We start from the raw sequence: 18441 nt of genomic DNA, 5'->3' as shown, positions 1-18441 counted from the left end.
TCAGAATATTTAGAATCCCATAAAGCCAATCTTAAGGGATATGAACCGTCACATCTATATCTTAGCAATCCTATTGTTCCTCTGTGAGGAATCAATACATCATTCTTTTCTTTTTCTTGATGATATTTGGAAAGTTGGACCTTATAAAACACAATCTGAATTAATCCCCTAAATTGTAAAGCATATCAATAATTTGTTTTTGACTGAAAATAGAAATGTTATTTATCAGATAATTTTTATACAATGTTGATATTTTAGCAGCTGGAATACAATGTCAAATATCTGTTTAGAAAATAGGAGCACCTTGTGATATTTGCTTGTTTAAAGATTACTTACACCATATAGACATGGAGCCCCAAACCAATGGTACTCTCTACTTGGTTAGATTTAAGAACAAACTAAAGATCTTCTTTAACAGATTCAAGAACTAGTAAATAAATTCAAAAGCTTTAAATAAATTTTATCTTTAAATGAACAACAATATGAAGAAGTTGTGAGCTTTCAGAAACTAAGAAAAAAATCTCTTAGATTTGTAAATGGGAATATTTATGCCCAAAAAGAATTACAGGGCACTTTTAAAGTAATATCTTTATTGAGATATAATTCACATACTTTAAAATTTGCCCTTTTAAAGTGCATAATTCAGTGTTTTTTTTTAGTACAGTCACAGAGTTGTCCAATTGTCTGTGCTATGTAATTTTAAACATTTTCTTTCTTTCTCTTTCTTTCTCTCCCTCTCTCTCTTTCTTTTCTTTTCTTTTCTTTTTTCTTTTCTTTTTCTTTTCTTTTCTTTTCTTTTCTTTTCTCCTCCCTCCCTCCCTCCCTCCCTCCCTCCCTCCCTCCCTCCCTCCCTCCCTCCCTTCCTTCCTTCCTTCCTTCCTTCCTTCCTTCCTTCCTTCCTTCCTTCCTTCCTTCCTTCCTTCCTTCTCTCTCTCTCTCTCTCTCTCTCTCTCTCTCTCTCTCTCTCTCTCTCTTTCTTTTCTTGGTCTTGCTCTGTCACCCTGGCTGGAGTGTAGTAGTGCAATCATGGCTCACTGCAGCCCTGATCTCCTGGGCTCAAGCGATTCTCCCACCTTAGCCTCCCAAGTAGCTGAAGCAACAGGCATGCACTGCCACACCTGGCTAATTTTTGTATTTTTTGCAGAGATGGAGTTTCACCACGTTGTAGAGACTGGCCTCAAACTTCTGTGCTAAAGCAATCTGCCTGCCTTAGCCTCCCAAGGTGCTGGGACTACAGACATAAGTCACAGTGCCCAGCCTAGAATATTTTCATCATTCCCAGAAGAAATCTTATATCCATTACTAGCCCCTGGCAACCACTAATCTACCTTCTATTTGCATAGATTTCCCTAATCTAGAAATTCCTTGTAAATAAAATTGTATAATATGCAGCCTTTTTTGTCTGGCTTCTTTCACTTAGCATGTTTTCAAGTTTCATTAATATTGTGCCATCTATCAGTACTTTATTCCTTTTTACAGCTAGTAATATTCCATTTTTGAATATAACACAATTTATCCATTCACCCATCAATGGACATTTGGGTTGTTTCTAGTTTTTGGCTATTATAAATAATGGTGCTATAAACCTTAGTGTACAAGTTTTTGTGTGGACATATGTTTCCAATTCTCTTGGGTATATGCCAGACTGTTTTCTTTTTTTTTTTTTAGACGGAGTCTTGCTCTGTCGCCCAGGCTGGAGTGCAGTGGCCAGATCTCAGCTCACTGCAAGCTCCACCTCCCTGGTTCACGCCATTCTCCTGCCTCAGCCTCCTGAGTAGCTGGGACTACAGGCGTCCGCCACCTCGCCCGGCTAGTTTTTTGTATTTTAGTAGAAACAGGGTTTCACCGTGTTAGCCAGGATGGTCTCGATCTCCTGACCTCATGATCCGCCCGTCTCGGCCTCCCAAAGTGCTGGGATTACAGGCTTGAGCCACCACGCCCGGCCCCCAGACTGTTTTCTAAAGTGGCTGCACCATTTTACAATCCCACCAGGCACGCTGAGGGCTCTGATTCTCTACATCCTTGCCAACACTTGTACTGTCCATCTTTATTATCATAGCCATCCTTGAGGGTATAAAGTGGTATCTCCCTATACTTTTGATTTGCTGTTCATTCACCAATGAATAATGATGATGGACATCTTTTTATGTGCTCATTGGCCATTTGCATATCTTATTTGAAGAAATATATATTCAAATTTGTGGTAGGCCAAATAAGCCCCTCACCTCAATAAATTTATGCCCCAATGCCTGGAACCTGCAAATATGTTACTTTATGTGGCACAAAAGACCTTTCAGATGTAATTAAGTTGAGGATCTTGAGATGACGTGACTTTCTTGGATTATCCTGGTGCTTCCAATATAATCATAGGAGTCCTTATAAAGAAGAGGTAGTAGAGTCATAGTCAATGAAGAAATAGGGTGATGGAAGTAAAGGTTGGACCAATGCTCTTTCAGGATGGAGAAAAGGGTTATGAGCCAAGTGATTCAGACGGCCTTTAGAAGTTGGGAAAAGGAAAAGAAACAAATTATCCCGTAGAATCTCTGTGGTTGCCCTGTCAACATTCCAAGTTTATCTGAGTGAGTCTGATTTTGGACTTCTGACCTCCAGAACTATAAGATAATAAACTCGCATTAAGTTACTAAGTTTGTGGTAATGTGTTATAGCAGCAGTAGAAAACTAATATGAAATCCTTGATCATTTTTAAATTGGGTTATTTGTCTTCTTATTGTTGAGTTGTAGGAGTTTTATTATACATTCTGGACACAAGTTGTTTATCAGATATATTATTTGCAAGCATTTTCTCTCATTATGTGGGTTATCTTTTAACTTCTTGATAGTGCCCTTTGAAAGCACTAAAGTTTTTAATTGATGAATTCCAATTTATCTATTTTTTCTTTGTTGCTCGTGCTTTTTGTGTCATATAAAGAAACCACTTCCTAAGCCAAGATCATAAAGACTTCCTCCTACATTTTCTTCTAAGACTTTTATAGTTATAGCTCTTACATGTAGGTATGATACCATTTAATTAATATTTGTCTACAGTGTGAGATGGGGGGCAATTACATTCTTATGCAGGTATATATCCAGAAGTCTTGATACAATTTGCTACAGAAAAACAAAACAAAACAAAACAAAAAAAAAACCCAAAAATCCAACAAGTCATGTTTGCCACAAAGTTATTAATATTTCAGTCAACTCATAGGTGGATTTCAGTTTTTGGAATATACGGTAGCTGACAGAAATAGGAAAACTGCTGGAGATGCCTTTCCAGCTGTGAAAGACTGCTTGTGGGTGCCTGATGTTCTTCCAGCTGTGCAGCTGAAATTATTCTTCTTGTATAGAAACTTTCTTGTGTAATATAATACTAAATTGTTGGGGACTTGTTGATTGGCAATCACCACTGAACCACTTGCTAGGTGATTTTCTTCTTGTCCAAGTACTCTATAAATACAATAGGGTTGATGTTATGGATAGAGAAAATCAAAAGAGACGGTTGTTACCCTTCAATGCTTTTCATTTTTGTTGGGAGAGATGGAAAAAATAATCCATAAGAATAAGTCCATTGAGATTTGCATCATACATCTTTCTAAAGAGAGCGCTGGTATCATTTATACTAGGTAATAAAGTCTCCCTTCTCATGAAAGTCTTCCTGTTCAGAGCAACAGCTGGGCTTGTATTCTGCTTTGACCCCAAAATAATGATGAAATAAAAGTTTACTTGGATTTGGAGGCACTAAAAGTCTCTGCTTTTGAATAAAACATTTACGATGATCATAGTCATTTAGTGCAACCATCAGTTGGGATACAGAGGAAATTGACAGGTTGGATGTTGTGACTTGTGTGCTTTTTTTATTTGCAATCACCCAAACTCATGAAAATTCAATATGGAGAGGTATTCTAAGAATTTAGCAATCTCTTACGCTATTTCCACTTCCTAGAAATCTTTTATTTCCTTAAACAATCGGTAAGTGGGTCTTGGGAGTAAGTGTCAGACTGTGATGCCTGGAAGTTACTCCCTTTCCTCTGTTTAGTGCTTCTCTCATTTGCACAGAAAACAAAAACAAACAAACAAAAAAAACAAGTAAAGTTGAGCTTTATCTTTTCCATTTCTAAGCCTTCATCTCCTGATGATTACCAATCATTTTTCTTCCTTCTTTTCCTTCCCTCTCTGTGTTTCCTTTTCCTCCCCTCGCCTTCTGTCTTTCTCACCATGTTCTTATTTTAAAATCATCAGTGAGTTAGTGGATATACATTAATGAAAAAGCAAAAGAATGAATTGTCAAAGGACAGCCAAAAGGACAATGTTGTGGTTTATACACAAGAACTGCATTCTTGAAACATTGGTCCTTGACCTTTCAACTTTGCCAGTACACTCAAACCTCAGTATAATCATTATTCTTGTTTGAAATAAACATGTATGTTATCTTGACTTTTGTGAGAACAAAGACAACCTTACCTGTAAACAGACATGGAAGTAATGCATGAAGCAATGGATTTAAAGAAAAAAAAACTTTTTATTTTCTAAATCTTTTCTGGGAGTAGAAATGATTATGCTAAAGGCTAAGAGATTAAATTGTGTCACTTGTCAGGAAATTGGCAAGCAGCCATCTTTTCTGCCTGTTTCTACATGCTGCTTTTGTGCTGTGGATGCCTTTAATAAATGCACTCTTGTGTAAAATGTCATTGCTGCATTGCCAAGTGGAGGCTGTCATGTGATAGCTCTTCCCCAGGATGGCATATTGGTCCTTGGCAATTCTGGGACTTCAAGTTACACAGAGGCATTTTTATGATTCAAATATAAGTGAAGAAATAAAAATCTTCAAATCATGGATGTATATCTATTTTGCTCTGAAAGAAAACCTAATGTTCTTTTCAAATATTGCTTAAGGATAGGTAATGCTGGCTGGGCACGGTGGCTCACGCCTGTAATCCCAGCACTTTGGGAGGCCAAGGTGGGCAAATTGCCTGAGGTCAGGAGTTCAAGACCAGCCTGGCCAACACGGTGAAACCCCGTCTCTACTAAAAATACAAATACACTGACAACATATTGCAAAGTAGGACCTCTCCAACATTGTTGGTAAAAGTAAAATTTGGTAGAATATTTTTGGAAATAAATTTGGTAACATGTATCAAAAGGTTTTAAAATGTTCATTCTATCAGGTTCAGAAATTCCTTAGTAGAAATATATCCTAAGGAAATAATGAGGTAAAAGGTTAATAATGTTTTTCAAAAGATGCCCATATATTTAAAATGTTGATAAACTGAAAATAAATTCCTAACAATGTGAATGGTTAAATATGCTACTTTATAGCAATTAAATTATTTGTAAAGGCTTTTTTATTGATACAGGGAAAGGTCTCTGAACTAAGGTTAAGTGAAGTTAAACAAATACTAAATATCATATGGAGTATGATCTAAACTAAGTTTGAAACGCAAAAAATATCAGAAAGACACGTACAAAAATGTTACTAGTGATTAGCGTTGTGTAGTGTAAAAACGAATGTGCTGTATTTTGCTTAGTCTTTGTCTACTCTTCTTTATTTTATATTTATTACTCAAAAGACAAATATCATAGCCATAAACACACATACCCATAAAGCTCTATTTAAAAACAAGTTCTATCAGAAAATGGTCACTGTCCAGAGAAACTCATCTAAACCACCATATGCTCTTCTTGCCTTGCCTCTTGACTTAGCCCTCATCTCACATTTTCCCTGCAGTTTCTAGCTATCTCCCTCAATCCAGCTCAGATTCACATCTCCAGCCATTAGATGTAAAACAGGTCTCAGTCTCCATCTCTGCTGTCCCTCCACCCGAGGGACTAGATTCCCCACTTTTGCCAGCCTGGGTCCCCCCCTTGCTTTTGATTGATTGTGCTTTTGGTCTCTTGCCTTTAGGTATTAGAAAGTCCCAAGTTCAGTCATGAGGCCTGATCAGTGTTTCTGAAGTTTTGGGTGTGACAGTGTTACTGGAGACCTGCACCAGCAAGCTACTCTGCAGCCCAGTTTAAGGGAATTTTAGGGTCCAGAATTTATATGTCTATATTAGTTTCTTATTGTTACATGACAATTTGCCACAAATTAATCAGTTTAAGGCAACATATACTTATTATCTCGGAATTTCAGTAGGTCAGGAATTCAGACGTGACTCAGAGGAGTCCTCTACTTTGAGTATCACGAGGCTGCATGCACTGATGTGTCAGCTGGATTGCATTCCTTTTGGGAGCTTGGGGTTCTCTTATAAGCTCATGTAGCAATCTGCAGAAATCAATTCCTTGTGACTATATGTCTGACGTCTTCTATCTTGCCAGCTGTAGGCTGGGGACTGTACTTAGTACCTAAAGGATGCCTTCCGGTCCTCACTACACAGGCCCACCATAGGTTCTCTAACAACATGGAAGTTTGCTTCATCCATGCCAGCAAGAGAATCTCTCTGTTTTTAAAAGTTTCATTAGATGGGTCAGTCTGAATCAGGATAATCTCCATTTTGATTAAATCAAAGTCAAATGATTAGGGGACTTAATTACATCTGTGAAGTCCCTTTTGCCATATAAAGTAGCATAATCATGGAATTGAATCCGATCATATTCACAGGTCCTGTCCACATTTAAAGGAAAAGGATTATAGAAGGATGTAGGTTATTGAGGGGCATCTTAGATTTTTGCCTACCATACTGTCCATCACTGACTGCCACAGACTTGTGACTCAGGTTCAGCATTCTGCTGAATAGCTGGCTCTGTAGATACGGGGTTGTGTTGCAGACCTTGCCTTTCACATAATTCCGTCACAAAGACTATTTCATGTAATCTTACTATATCTTCTTGAGATAAATGTTCCTGTCTCCAGTGTACCAGTGAGGAAACTGAAGAACAGAGAGCTTAAAAAGGGGCACAAAGTCACATAGCTAGCAAGTAGTACCCGAAACCTTGGTCTTTGACTCCAAATATTGTGTTCTTTCCCCTATATCTCTTTTCTGCAGCAACAACTAAGACTGGAACTCGATTTGAAGTCTGATCTACTTAGGGAGGAAGTCACTTTTCACTTTATCTGTGCCTTTAGTCTGCACTGTCACTTTATATTGGCTATGATTTCGCACACACAGGAAGTTTTTTCATGATTCCAGGACTCCTAGATTTGTTTCCTAGAAAATTACCACAAACTGGCTGGGCACGGTGGCTCACACCTATAATCCCAGCACTTTGGGAGGTCGAGGTGGGCAGATCACAAGGTCAGGAGTTCGAGACCAGCCTGGCCAATGTGGTGAAACTCTGATTCTACTGAAAATACAAAAATTGGCCAGGTGTGGTGGCGGGGACCTGTAGTCCCAGCTACTCAGGAGGCTGAGGCAGAAGAATTGCTTGAACCCAGAAGGCAGAGGTTGCAGTGAACTGAGATTACGCCACTGCACTCCAGCCTGGGTGACACAGCAAGTCTCCATCTAAAAAAAAAAGAAAAAAAGAAAAAAGAAAGAAAGAAAGAAAGAAAGAAAGAAAGAAAGAAAGAAAGAAAGAAAGAAAGAAAGAAAGAAAGAAAGAAAGAAAGAAAATTACCACAAACTTATCAACTTGAAACTATATCTGTTTATTAGCTCATTATTTGTGTATGTCATAAGTCTAGCACAGTGTGGCCAGAATCTCTGCTTAAGTTCTCACAAGGCTGTATCAAGATGTCAGCTGAGCTGCATTCTCATCTTAAGGTTCAGGGTCTTCTTCCGAGCTCATGTGGTTGTGTCAGAATTCAGTTCCTTGAGATTGTGGAACTGAGGTCCCTGCTTCATTGCTGGCTGTTAGCCTGGGAATCTCTCTCTGCTCCTAGAGGCCATTCCTATTCTTTCTCTCATGGCCACCATCATTTTCAAGTCAGCAACAATGTGTCAAGTACCTCACACATCTCAAATCTCTTTAACTTCTGCCACCGGCCTGAGAAAAGTCTCCAATTTTAAGGGTTCATGTAATTAGACCAGGCTCACATGTATACTCTCCCTATTTTAAGGTAAATTATACCATATAAAAATCATAGGAGTGACATCTCATTATAGTCACAGGTTCTATGGATTATGGAATAGAATCTTGGGGAGTGGCAGTTTTATTTTTATTTTTTATTTATTTTGAGATAGGGTCTCACTCTGTTGCCCAGGCTGGAGTACAGTGGTGCAATCTCAGCTTACTGCAACCTCCACCTCCCCAACTCAAGCCATTCTCCTGCCTCAGCCTCCTGAGTAGCTGGGATTAGATGCCCGCCACAACACCCCGCTAATTTTTGTATTTTTAGTAGAGACGGGGTTTTACCATGTTGGCCAGGCTGGGTCTGAACTCTTGATCTCTAGTGATCCACCTGCCTCGGCCTCCCAAAGTGCTGGGATTACAGGCATGAGTTACTGTACATGTCTAGGAGTGGCATTTAGAATGATGCTTACCACAGTGGGTCTTTTAAGTGTTGTTGTTGTTGTTGTTTTTCTGCATTATAGCTTATAAAATAAAAACACAGAGACTGGAGTCAAACTGCTCCAAATTCTGGCTCCAATATTTACTAATAGTACAAACTTAGGGAAGTTGCTTAACCTCTCAGTTCCTCAATTTTCTTATCTGAAAAATGAGTAATAAATAATAGTATGAGTTTTATTGAGTCATTTAACACTTTAAATGACCTAATGTGCCAGAAAATGACTTGGCACATTGTAAGCACTATGTTGGTCTTTATTAATATTATTATTATTATTGATCTGATTATTACATATCCACCAATTTAGAGTTCAGATTACTACTCTCCTTGGAGCAAACCCATCACCTTATTTCTCTGGAGCTTAGCTTCTCTGTAAATGTTAGTGTTATTTAACCGTCAAAAATATAATTTATATCGTAGTCTGTTGGGCTATTATATAATATCATAAACTAAATGGCCTATAAACCAAGGCACTGTCAGATTTGATGTCTAGTGAGGGGCCTTTTCCTGGTTCATAGATAACACCTTCTAGATACGTCCTCACATAAAGGAAGGGGCAAAGAAGCTTTTATGAGGGCACTAATATAAGTCAGGATCTCTCTTACAAAGACATGCATGAGTACTCCACCTTCAGAACCTAATCATCTCTCAAAGGTCCCACCTCCTGATATCATTACATTGGGGATCAGATGAATTTTGGGAGGATACAAATATTCAGGCCATAGCAATTTATAATGCAAAGGTACATTTTAAAGAAATTTAAGTGTCTCTAACTCAAAGGAAACACCAAAGGATTTGTTTACAAAAAAGAAAACTATGTTTAATTTATAGGGATTTTTTTTTTTTTCTTTAAGCAAAGGAAACATAGCAGGTTGAGCGGCTTATATTATGAACTTGAGAACAGGAGTATAGAACCGTTTTTTGCATCATACCTATTTTTTTTAATGGTCTTTAATTCCATGTTATGACTAAGAGAAAAAAAGCATGTGAAAAGATAGGGACAGGAAACTTAGGGAAGAACATAGAGGGTGAAAGGAGACTGCAGAAGGAAAGGTAGAAGGTATAAGGATAGAGGATAGAGAAGAAAAGAAAGAAACAGAGGCAAGAGGAGAGGAAAAACTGCTTAGGGACAGACAGAGAAGGTAAGGAGAAAGGGGAAAACGGTGGTAAAATTTATTGAGCACCAATTATGTGCCTGCCATTGCTAAGGAGTTCGGTTATCCCACCTCAGAACATCTCAGTGAAGTAGGTATTATTGTCACCACTTTACAAAATAAGAAAGCAGCTATTAAGTGAGTTTAACTTGTCCAAGGTCAATTGTGTTCTATACAGAAGTTAGAACCCACATCTTTCCAGAGCTAATTACAATGTCCTTCTTCCATGTCCTTAAGGACTAATGGTGAGATAAAACATACTCCTCACGGCTTGTTGGTCCAGCCTCAGTGTTCCTGTCACACTGAGAAAAAAATACAGGTTTAGTTCAGGCTTTGGTGTTACTGTCTCTTAGCACTACCGAAGAATCTTAATTATTTGAGTCAGGACATTCAGATTGTAGTTAAATAGGATGCCCAAATGATTTATGCTTCAGCATAAGTCACTTGTCTGAGCTGCAGAATTCCCCTCTATAAAATGTATGCCTTGGACTAGACCACCTGCCAAATACTGAAAATCTATACTTATTAGCTGTCTGTACATAGGCAAAGGCTGTAATGTGGATTGGGGAGAAGGTGAATTTTGTTGGTCTAGTTAGAAGCACTGTACAAAATTGTGCAGGTTGTTTGCTGTACAACCTTAGTAGGCAATATTTATACACATAGTCACAGGTCATGGCCCTGGCTCCAGGAAGCCAAAATAAGGACCAATGGGTAGAGGCAAAAAAAAAAAAAAAAGGGAAATTGTGGCTCAATAGAAAAATAACAAACTCTGTAATATTCAGAATTCCCTTTTTTTTTTTTTTTTTTTTTTTTTTTTTTTTTTTTTTTTTTAGACGGAGTCGTCTTGCTCTGTCGCCCAGGCTGGAGTGCAGTGGCTGGATCTCAGCTCACTGCAAGCTCCGCCTCCTGGGTTTACGCCATTCTCCTGCCTCAGCCTCCCGAGTAGCTGGGACTACAGGCGCCCGCCACATCGCCTGGCTAGTTTTTGTATTTTTAGTAGAGACAGGGTTTCACCGTGTTAGCCAGGATGGTCTCGATCTCCTGACCTCGTGATCCGCCCGTCTCGGCCTCCCAAAGTGCTGGGATTACAGGCTTGAGCCACCGCGCCCGGCCAGAATTACCTCTTAACATTGTGAAAACATTACCTTTGGGAGTTTTTAGGCAGAGACCACATGATGTAGGAATTCTACCAACACATGAGAGTTTAGAGAGTACCTAAGTGACATTCAGAACTGGATTTTTAATGTGATCAAAGCTAGCTGGGTGACCTTAAAATCATTAAGCCTTAATTTTCTGAGTCCTTATTATTATGGCCACAATAATAGTACCTACCTATATGGCTACTGAAGTAGGAGATTGTGTGTGTGTGTGTACGTGTGTGTGTCTACATCTGACATCTCTGTATCTGTCTTAGCACAATGTCCCGCACATGATAAAATCTCAAGAAATGTCAGCTTTCATTATCATTATTCTCTTTACAACTATGAAAGAATGAAGTTTCTAGCACAGCAGAACTTTGCTTTACCTCTGTAGGCATGGGGCTGCCACCAAGTTTGCAGGCAAAGAATGCTGGCACTCTCAGAGATATCACTTTTCATTCTTAATTGTAGAGCAAACATATAACATAAAATCTATCTCACGCTTAGAGCCAGAATTTGGTTAAAGGGTGGAGGTTTTCCCCTTCTTGTAGTTAAACAGAGTGGTTAAAAATTATGATTATGGCCTGCCATAATCATAATTTAGAGATAATTTCTAAATTATCCTCTAACAAGTCTATTTCTAAACTTTAAAAATGGAGCTTCTTTAGGGTCCAGTGTTAGCAAACAGAATCCCCACCATGACTCATAGAATTACACAGCATCTTTTTCAAACCTTTCACTCTAGTGGGGATATGTCCTCATTCAGAAATGAATTTAGTTAATTCAGCTTAAAAATTCGATTGTCAAAAAGCTTATTTCCTGTGGGAGTATCTTTTTTGTTGATAAAAGATGCACATGTGCCTGAAAAAAAAATGCGATTCTCTTCCTCAAGCTGTAAACATGCAGCTGTCAAAAGTAATCACTACATCAGAAAAACTGGGTAAGGAATAAAAGTATTTTTGGTTGACTCATAAGAAAAACAGCAAAGTAGCTTATATGCTTAATGAAAAAACAGACTGAGGAAGTGCTATGAAGCTTACATTTCTGCTCCATAAGTCACAGTCCTCAATGTGGCTCCATGCAAGCTAAAGTCATTCTTACCTACAGGACTTCACTTGTGTTATTTAATAAGACTCTGTCCTTGATTAAATTTGAGTCAGGCTTCTCTGGGTCCTACTCTCAATTAGGCCTTGACTTTAGGCTTTTTATTTGGTCTCGTTAGCCCAGTTTTAGAAAGAATACTGCTGAGTCAGTTTATCAAAAACTTCTCCTCCTTGGTATCTGATCAAATTCCTTATCCCATATCCTTGATAATTTATCAGCTTGGCCTGGCTTCAACAAGAATCCTGCCAAGTCCCTTTAGCCAGAATTCCCCTTACCCTTGATGTTTTCTCTCAGTAATTTTCCATGCACTAACTGCCACCTCCACTCCACAGCTCTTTGGCTATACATCTTCACTTGTGCTTTTTGTATTCAGAGTTAAGACCAATCTCCCTCCCCTACTGCAAAATCTCCATTGCAGTGATTCCTCTTGAATAAACTCTTCCTTACAGTCATTAACAATTGTCATAAATATTTTGTATTTATTATATCCTTCCTATCTTACCTCCCACATTAATTTTCACTTCTTCCTCTTCTACACTTTATTTATTTACTTATCCAAAAATTCATTTCTTCAGCAAGAGTTTATTGAGCCACTTATATATATATAACTGCTTGGCCTGACGGGATTTACAACCTAGTAGGGATGCTAAAATGACATTAGGGCATGTTATTCTTCCTGAAAAATCTCTCCTAATTTTTCCAATCTTCCTGAAAAATCTCTCCTAATTTTTCCAATCTATAGTGCCTTTTAGCTAAGATTTTGATCTCATAGCATTTTATGTTATTTACCCCATGAGGGTAACTCTTATTTCCCACAATTAAGTTCCTTAAAGAAAGTAGCCCAGCTCAAGCAGCTACTACTCTCTTTCACTGAGAAGTACCTGGCTACACTCCCTCCACCAACCTAAACTCACCTCACCATGTGCCTTTTTTTTTTTTTTTTTTTTGCTTTTCGAGACATGGTCTCACTCTGTCACCCAGCCGGGAGTGCAGTGATATGATCTCAGTTCACTGGGATCAAGTTCAAGTCATTCTCCCACCTCAGCCTCCAGAGTAGTTGGGATTACAGGTACCCACCACCAGGCCCAGCGACTTTTTGTATTTTTAATAGAGATGGGGTTTTGCCATGCTGGCCAGGCTGGTCTCGAACCCCTGACCTCAAGTGATCCATCTGTCTTGGCCTTCAAAGTACTGGGATTATAGACATGAGCCACTGAGTCAGGTCACTCTGTGCTCTTCACCCAAATCAAGCTGGTTTCCCTTTTTTTTTTTTTTTCTGAGGGACAACTTGTTCTGTTCTCTGTGTTCCCACTCAGATTTGTAGGGTTAGTGAAATCTTAATTATCATTAAAGACTCAGAGAAAATCTTCCCAGGGAATTTTTTTTTAGACTCAATTTTTCCCTCTCTAAATGCCTAGAGAAAGTCCTATAAACGGTTGCTGAATCTGAGAATACATACAATATCTATAACAGTGCTTTACTTGCTAATGTTACTTACAGTGTATCATTTTGATAATTATATTATTTGCCCATTAGTTCATATTTATGTTCTTTCCAACTAGACTGAAGGCCTCATCCAAACAAAAGATTTATCTTCATCCCCTCCTCACAGGGCCTGGCCCAGTGTTCAGTGTGGTAGCCACCAACAAACACAAATCAAATACTATTGAAATTCAATCAGTAGCAAGAAATCTGCAAAGTCATTTCAGGAAGCTTGCCTTAAAAATCTTTCAAGTACAGAACTTTTGTAGAATTATTATTCTTCAAAGGTACAAACGTGTCTCATTAATGCAGCAGATTTACTTTCAAAATCATTCTAATGTTTCAGATCTTTACCTGAGTCTGCCATCCTCTGCTGCAGCACCTCCTGGTATAATCTTCGTAATAAATATGCCAGGGTCATCTCCAATGTGGGGATTATCTGTCCCCCCAGCGATACTGAATCCCAGGCCAGAATTCCCCTGTAGAAACAAAAAGCAGATATTAAATGACGTGTCTGTCACCTAAAACCTAGTTCCTCTTGCACTCTGCATTATCATGTTACTACTCAAATGGAAATCAGGTGACAACAGTCTTGTATGCTAAACCATAAAGTGCATGGTTAGCAGTTAAAGGAAGGCAGGAAAAACACTCAGGTTTATTCCTGCACTGTAAGAATGCAAGAGGCATTATATTTTTGCTTTTAAAAATTGCTTCCTTTATGCAGCAATTAAAATCACATTTATGAAGCAGGAATTAAAAACTTACAAATTGTGTAATATGAAAAAATATAAAGAATCTTTAGAGTGTCAATTGTAAAAATTATACATTCATATGAAAAAGGAAGAAAAAAGTTACATGAAAGAATTTGATTTAATAGAAGAGTGAACTTGGGTGTTTCATTTTCTTATTTCTGGTATTGTTGCTCTAATATCACTTCTCTGTCAAATAAATGTGTTTCTAAGTAACAGAAAACTTCCACTTCAGAAGACAGGGCCCTCTTCTAGAGTCATAATGCACGGGAGATACTTTTGAACAATAAACAGACTTTAATTTGCAATAACAATAGAAAAGACATGCAATAGTGTAGCAGCATGTAAATCTGAGTAGTTTGTATCCTAATAAAGCCTTTACACTTACTCCTGTAGATTATAGTAACTGATATCCTGTGTGTGTGTGTATATATATATGTATATACATATACATATATACATATATCTCTTTATCTCTTTCTAAAGATATATATATAAGGATATATATATGGATAGATATATATAAGGATATATATATGGATATATATAAATCTAAAGGATATATATATGTATATCTTTCTAAAATTTGTACGTAAGGCATAATTAAAAATCCCCCCAAATCCACAAACCATATTATTTATTTCTTATTTCTAAAGTCTCCTTTAATGCCCATCTCCCATCTCCAGAGCTACATATGTTTTCACAGTTGTGTGGTAATTTTTTCCAAATCACATTATATTTTAAGGCCTTTCTGTATAGCTAGGCAGTCTTTATAATTATTCATCTTAAATGGCTAGTCATGTTCATCAACGTCACATATCACTTATTTAACCAGTCCCTTATCACTGGATATTAAATTTCTCTACATATTCTTACAACAAATATAGCTTACTAAATTTATGATCACTTGATTAATTTCCACTCTGGGGTAAAAAGAGATGAGGACTACAAATTTGGTAGTTATTTCAGAGAAATTAATCAGGGCACTTGGTTAGTCAGAAAGGTTCAATGTCAAGATAAGATCAGCTATAACTTGATAGCTATACCACTGCAAATGTCAAGGTAATGTTTAGCAATTTTTATTGACTGAATTAATAAAACTGAGTTCCAGAGGGTTGTTTTTGCAATTGTATATTTCTTACATATGTTGAAAGGGTGAAATGAATAATTCAGCTATGGCAACTAAAATCCCATGTCTTTATACTTCTGATGCCTTCTCTAATTCTGTTTGCTCTTTGAAAAAGTCTAGTGTTCACTGAGCAGTTATTACTTATTAGCAGTCATATAATCATGAATTTATTTAAAAGTTATTAAACACCACCTCTGTACCTGGCACTAGAGTAAGCCCTGGAGCTACAGGAGTAAATATGTCAGTTTTTAAGGTACATGCAGGGGAAATGCAGAGTGTAGGAGTGGCTAAGAGAACCAAACACAGTGACTTGGTGACATAGAGAAGAACATTTTGACATGGGGGAAGAACTTGTGTAAAAGCCCTTAGGTGAGAAAGGGTATACCACACCAAGGAACAAACAATAAAGTTGGAACAAAGAAAGCAAGAAGAATTGGATAGACGTACCTTCATCATGAAATTTACAAGAGCAGAGTATACGAGGAACCATTTTGGATTTTAAATACTTATTGACACCAAATGACGGTGTTAGTATTGGTTGAGCATTTCCTATGCAACTGACTCTAAATTAAGACTGCAGAGGTTAAGGCCAGATGGTTTCTGCCTTCGTGGATATTCAAAGCATAGCAAAAAAAGCAATGATACTGTGGCATCCAGTGATCAGTATATTTCACGTAGTGTATAACCTCAACTGCACTGTCAAGTATGTAGCCATGGAGATAGTGTTTAGGGGACTTAATGAGGCAGTTCTCTAAGATTCAGAGGTTTGGGAAAGAAAAAATGGGAGGATGAGTATTTTCAATGTAATTTGGGTCAAGCCCTAAGTACATCAACTACAGTGTATTGGTCTCACTATAGTTAGCATCTCAGGGATAATAATTTCTTGATTAAGGAGAGTAGGGAAGGAGGCAAGCAGGGATTGGGTGATACCCAAACACTTTCTCCTGATATTGTCAACATGTTTGGAGAGGGTACTCAAAACTTTGTCATGTGAGAAATATATTTGTGATCTAACTCTTAACCTTGTCAACTTTATTTCCAGCTTCACACTTTACCTCCCAGGAATACTGAAGTGAACTGCAGGTTCTTTACTGCACAGACCTCACTATAATTCCTCTCTTGGTGTTTGTGTATGCTGTTTTCTCTATCAGAAACTTCACATCGCCTCCTTGACTAGTTCATTTCTTCTCATTTTTGAAGATGTGGCTCAGACGGTGTTTGCTCAAGTTAATACTAAATTATCACCCAACCCTTCCTTACATAGATCACATTTCTGTGTTTTTGTAGGTTTTTATGCTTACTTATGTTATGCATTGTGCTATTTTGTAGTTGTCTATTTCTGAGTCTCTTTCCTCTAAGCTGGGCTTGTAGAAGGCAGGAACTGTGTAGTATTCATCTTTGTTTTTTGGAGCCTCGTCTAGCACATAGTATTGACAATAAATACTTGATGAAGGAATTAACAGAAAAACAAGCCTACTGAGAATGTTTGTGCCCTAACGGGAAGACTCAAAAAGGACACAATAGAAATCTGCAATGTGTTAAGGAATATAATATGGAAGTAGAAGCCATTTGCTCTACGTCATCACAAAAATAAAAAAGCAGAAAGCTCAGGCATTCAAACTGTGGTACAGCTAAAGGCTGACTGATACAATAGAACTGTTCAGATTGGAGATGCACTACTCTGTAAGGGATAGAGAGTCCTTCACTCAAGAGGTATTTGGCTAGTCACTGGGCATGAGGGACCCAGGTATTTATTGAAAGGTTAAACTGTATGATTTTAAAGAATTCTCTTGGGACTCTGGCTAGATATAGGAAATCTGCTTTTGCCAAAAGAGAAAAGGGGATGTTTTAGGGACATTTAGTGGGGGAACTATATCACTGTCAAATTCTCGAAACTTTGTGAATCAATATATCTTTGAAATAATAGCTTTGGCAGCAACCTAGAAACATTTAACCACTGTTTTTCTTTTGAATTGACTACAATATGGAGGAAACTGTGGCTCTGGCATTTTCTAATATACATTCCTCTGTCCCCAGACCCACTCTGAGGAAAATAATGAATATATTTAGGAAATTCACAATGGAAACTAGGTAGGTAGAGACAGAATATAACTTGCACTATGGTTCTCGTCCCAAAGCATCCCTGAAAGCTTTTGTGTTTCAATTAAAACTAGTCTATCAGCTGGGTCTGGCCAGTCATCATGGTTCTTTACAAGAGATTCATCTTAATTCAGCTAAGGAAATGATTTAAAGAGCTTTCACCTCCCTTTATTGTTCTCTTCCAGCCTTCCCTTTTAAGTCTTTAGTACCAGCCAGCAGCATTTAGCAGAGAGAGGGACAGATGTAAAACTGTCAGTGAAATTGCGGCCTGCTGCTCTCTATGGCTGAATCACTTCAATCCCCTGACAATTGTCCCAGAGCCTGCCAGCTGCAGGGACAGATCTCAGCAACTCTCTTCTCTGAGCAGCAATCTCTCCATGTGAACAGGCAGACCTCTGGTTGACACTCTCAGATGCTGAAAATTGTGACTAATTAACCGAGGGTTGATCTCTGATGCAGTCAATGGAAACTTCGAGGTGCCACGCTGGTAAGGGCAGACCCTGTAAAGGGTTCTGGGTGGGCTGCTGTGTCCTTGCAGTTGGGCAGATTCCATGACAGATGAATGTCACTGACATGGACCATTCTTTCTCCTAATTGTTCACATTTGCTGATTCTTCTCCATGAGCACAAACCCATTTTCTAGCCAAATGACTTCTTGTTTCATGTACTGCACACCGTCTCCTCTCAGAGAGAGAATCCACAAAATGGAAAGACATTTTACAAATATGATAAATACAATGTCTCTAGGAAGGTCCTACTTTTATTAAAAGTTTATTTCCCAAATGAAAATTACTCTCAAAATGGGGTTATATATAATAAAAAAGAGGAAAATAAGTAGTAATATTATAATCACATTCATTTATATATAATGTTCTACTGACAAGGAATTTTTTTGATCTTTAGAATTTTTCTACTTTAAAATACTGTTTGACCTGATTATTCGAATCTAGGATTTTATCTTAAAGAAATAATCAGAGAAACATGAAAAGATTTGTGTTCAAGGCTTGCTGTATTATTTTTCTAATGTTAAAAAAACACAACTGAAAACTGACTTCCATATAATGGAGAAATAGTTAAAATATTGTGGTACATTTATCTGAATGTGGGGATAGTTTGGAGTCATTAAAATTGTAGTGCTTTC

General features: G+C 37.8%; 1 protein-coding gene across 9 annotated transcripts in view; it reads right to left on the bottom strand.

The window, feature by feature from the left end:
- Positions 1-18441, bottom strand: part of DLG2 (discs large MAGUK scaffold protein 2) — a 2272173-nt gene that overhangs the window by 651181 nt on the left and 1602551 nt on the right. For all 9 annotated transcript variants that reach the window (XM_030918836.1, XM_030918835.1, XM_030918840.1 and 6 more), the window contains one exon: positions 13677-13801. In XM_030918836.1, the coding sequence (XP_030774696.1) occupies positions 13677-13801 (125 nt within the window). The remainder of the gene's footprint in view (positions 1-13676; positions 13802-18441) is intronic.

Source organism: Rhinopithecus roxellana, chromosome 15 (genome assembly GCF_007565055.1).
Source record: "Rhinopithecus roxellana isolate Shanxi Qingling chromosome 15, ASM756505v1, whole genome shotgun sequence".
Taxonomy (NCBI): Eukaryota; Metazoa; Chordata; class Mammalia; order Primates; family Cercopithecidae; genus Rhinopithecus; species Rhinopithecus roxellana.
Note: the sequence above shows the minus strand (reverse complement) of the source record. Positions and strands in the feature narration are given on the sequence as shown.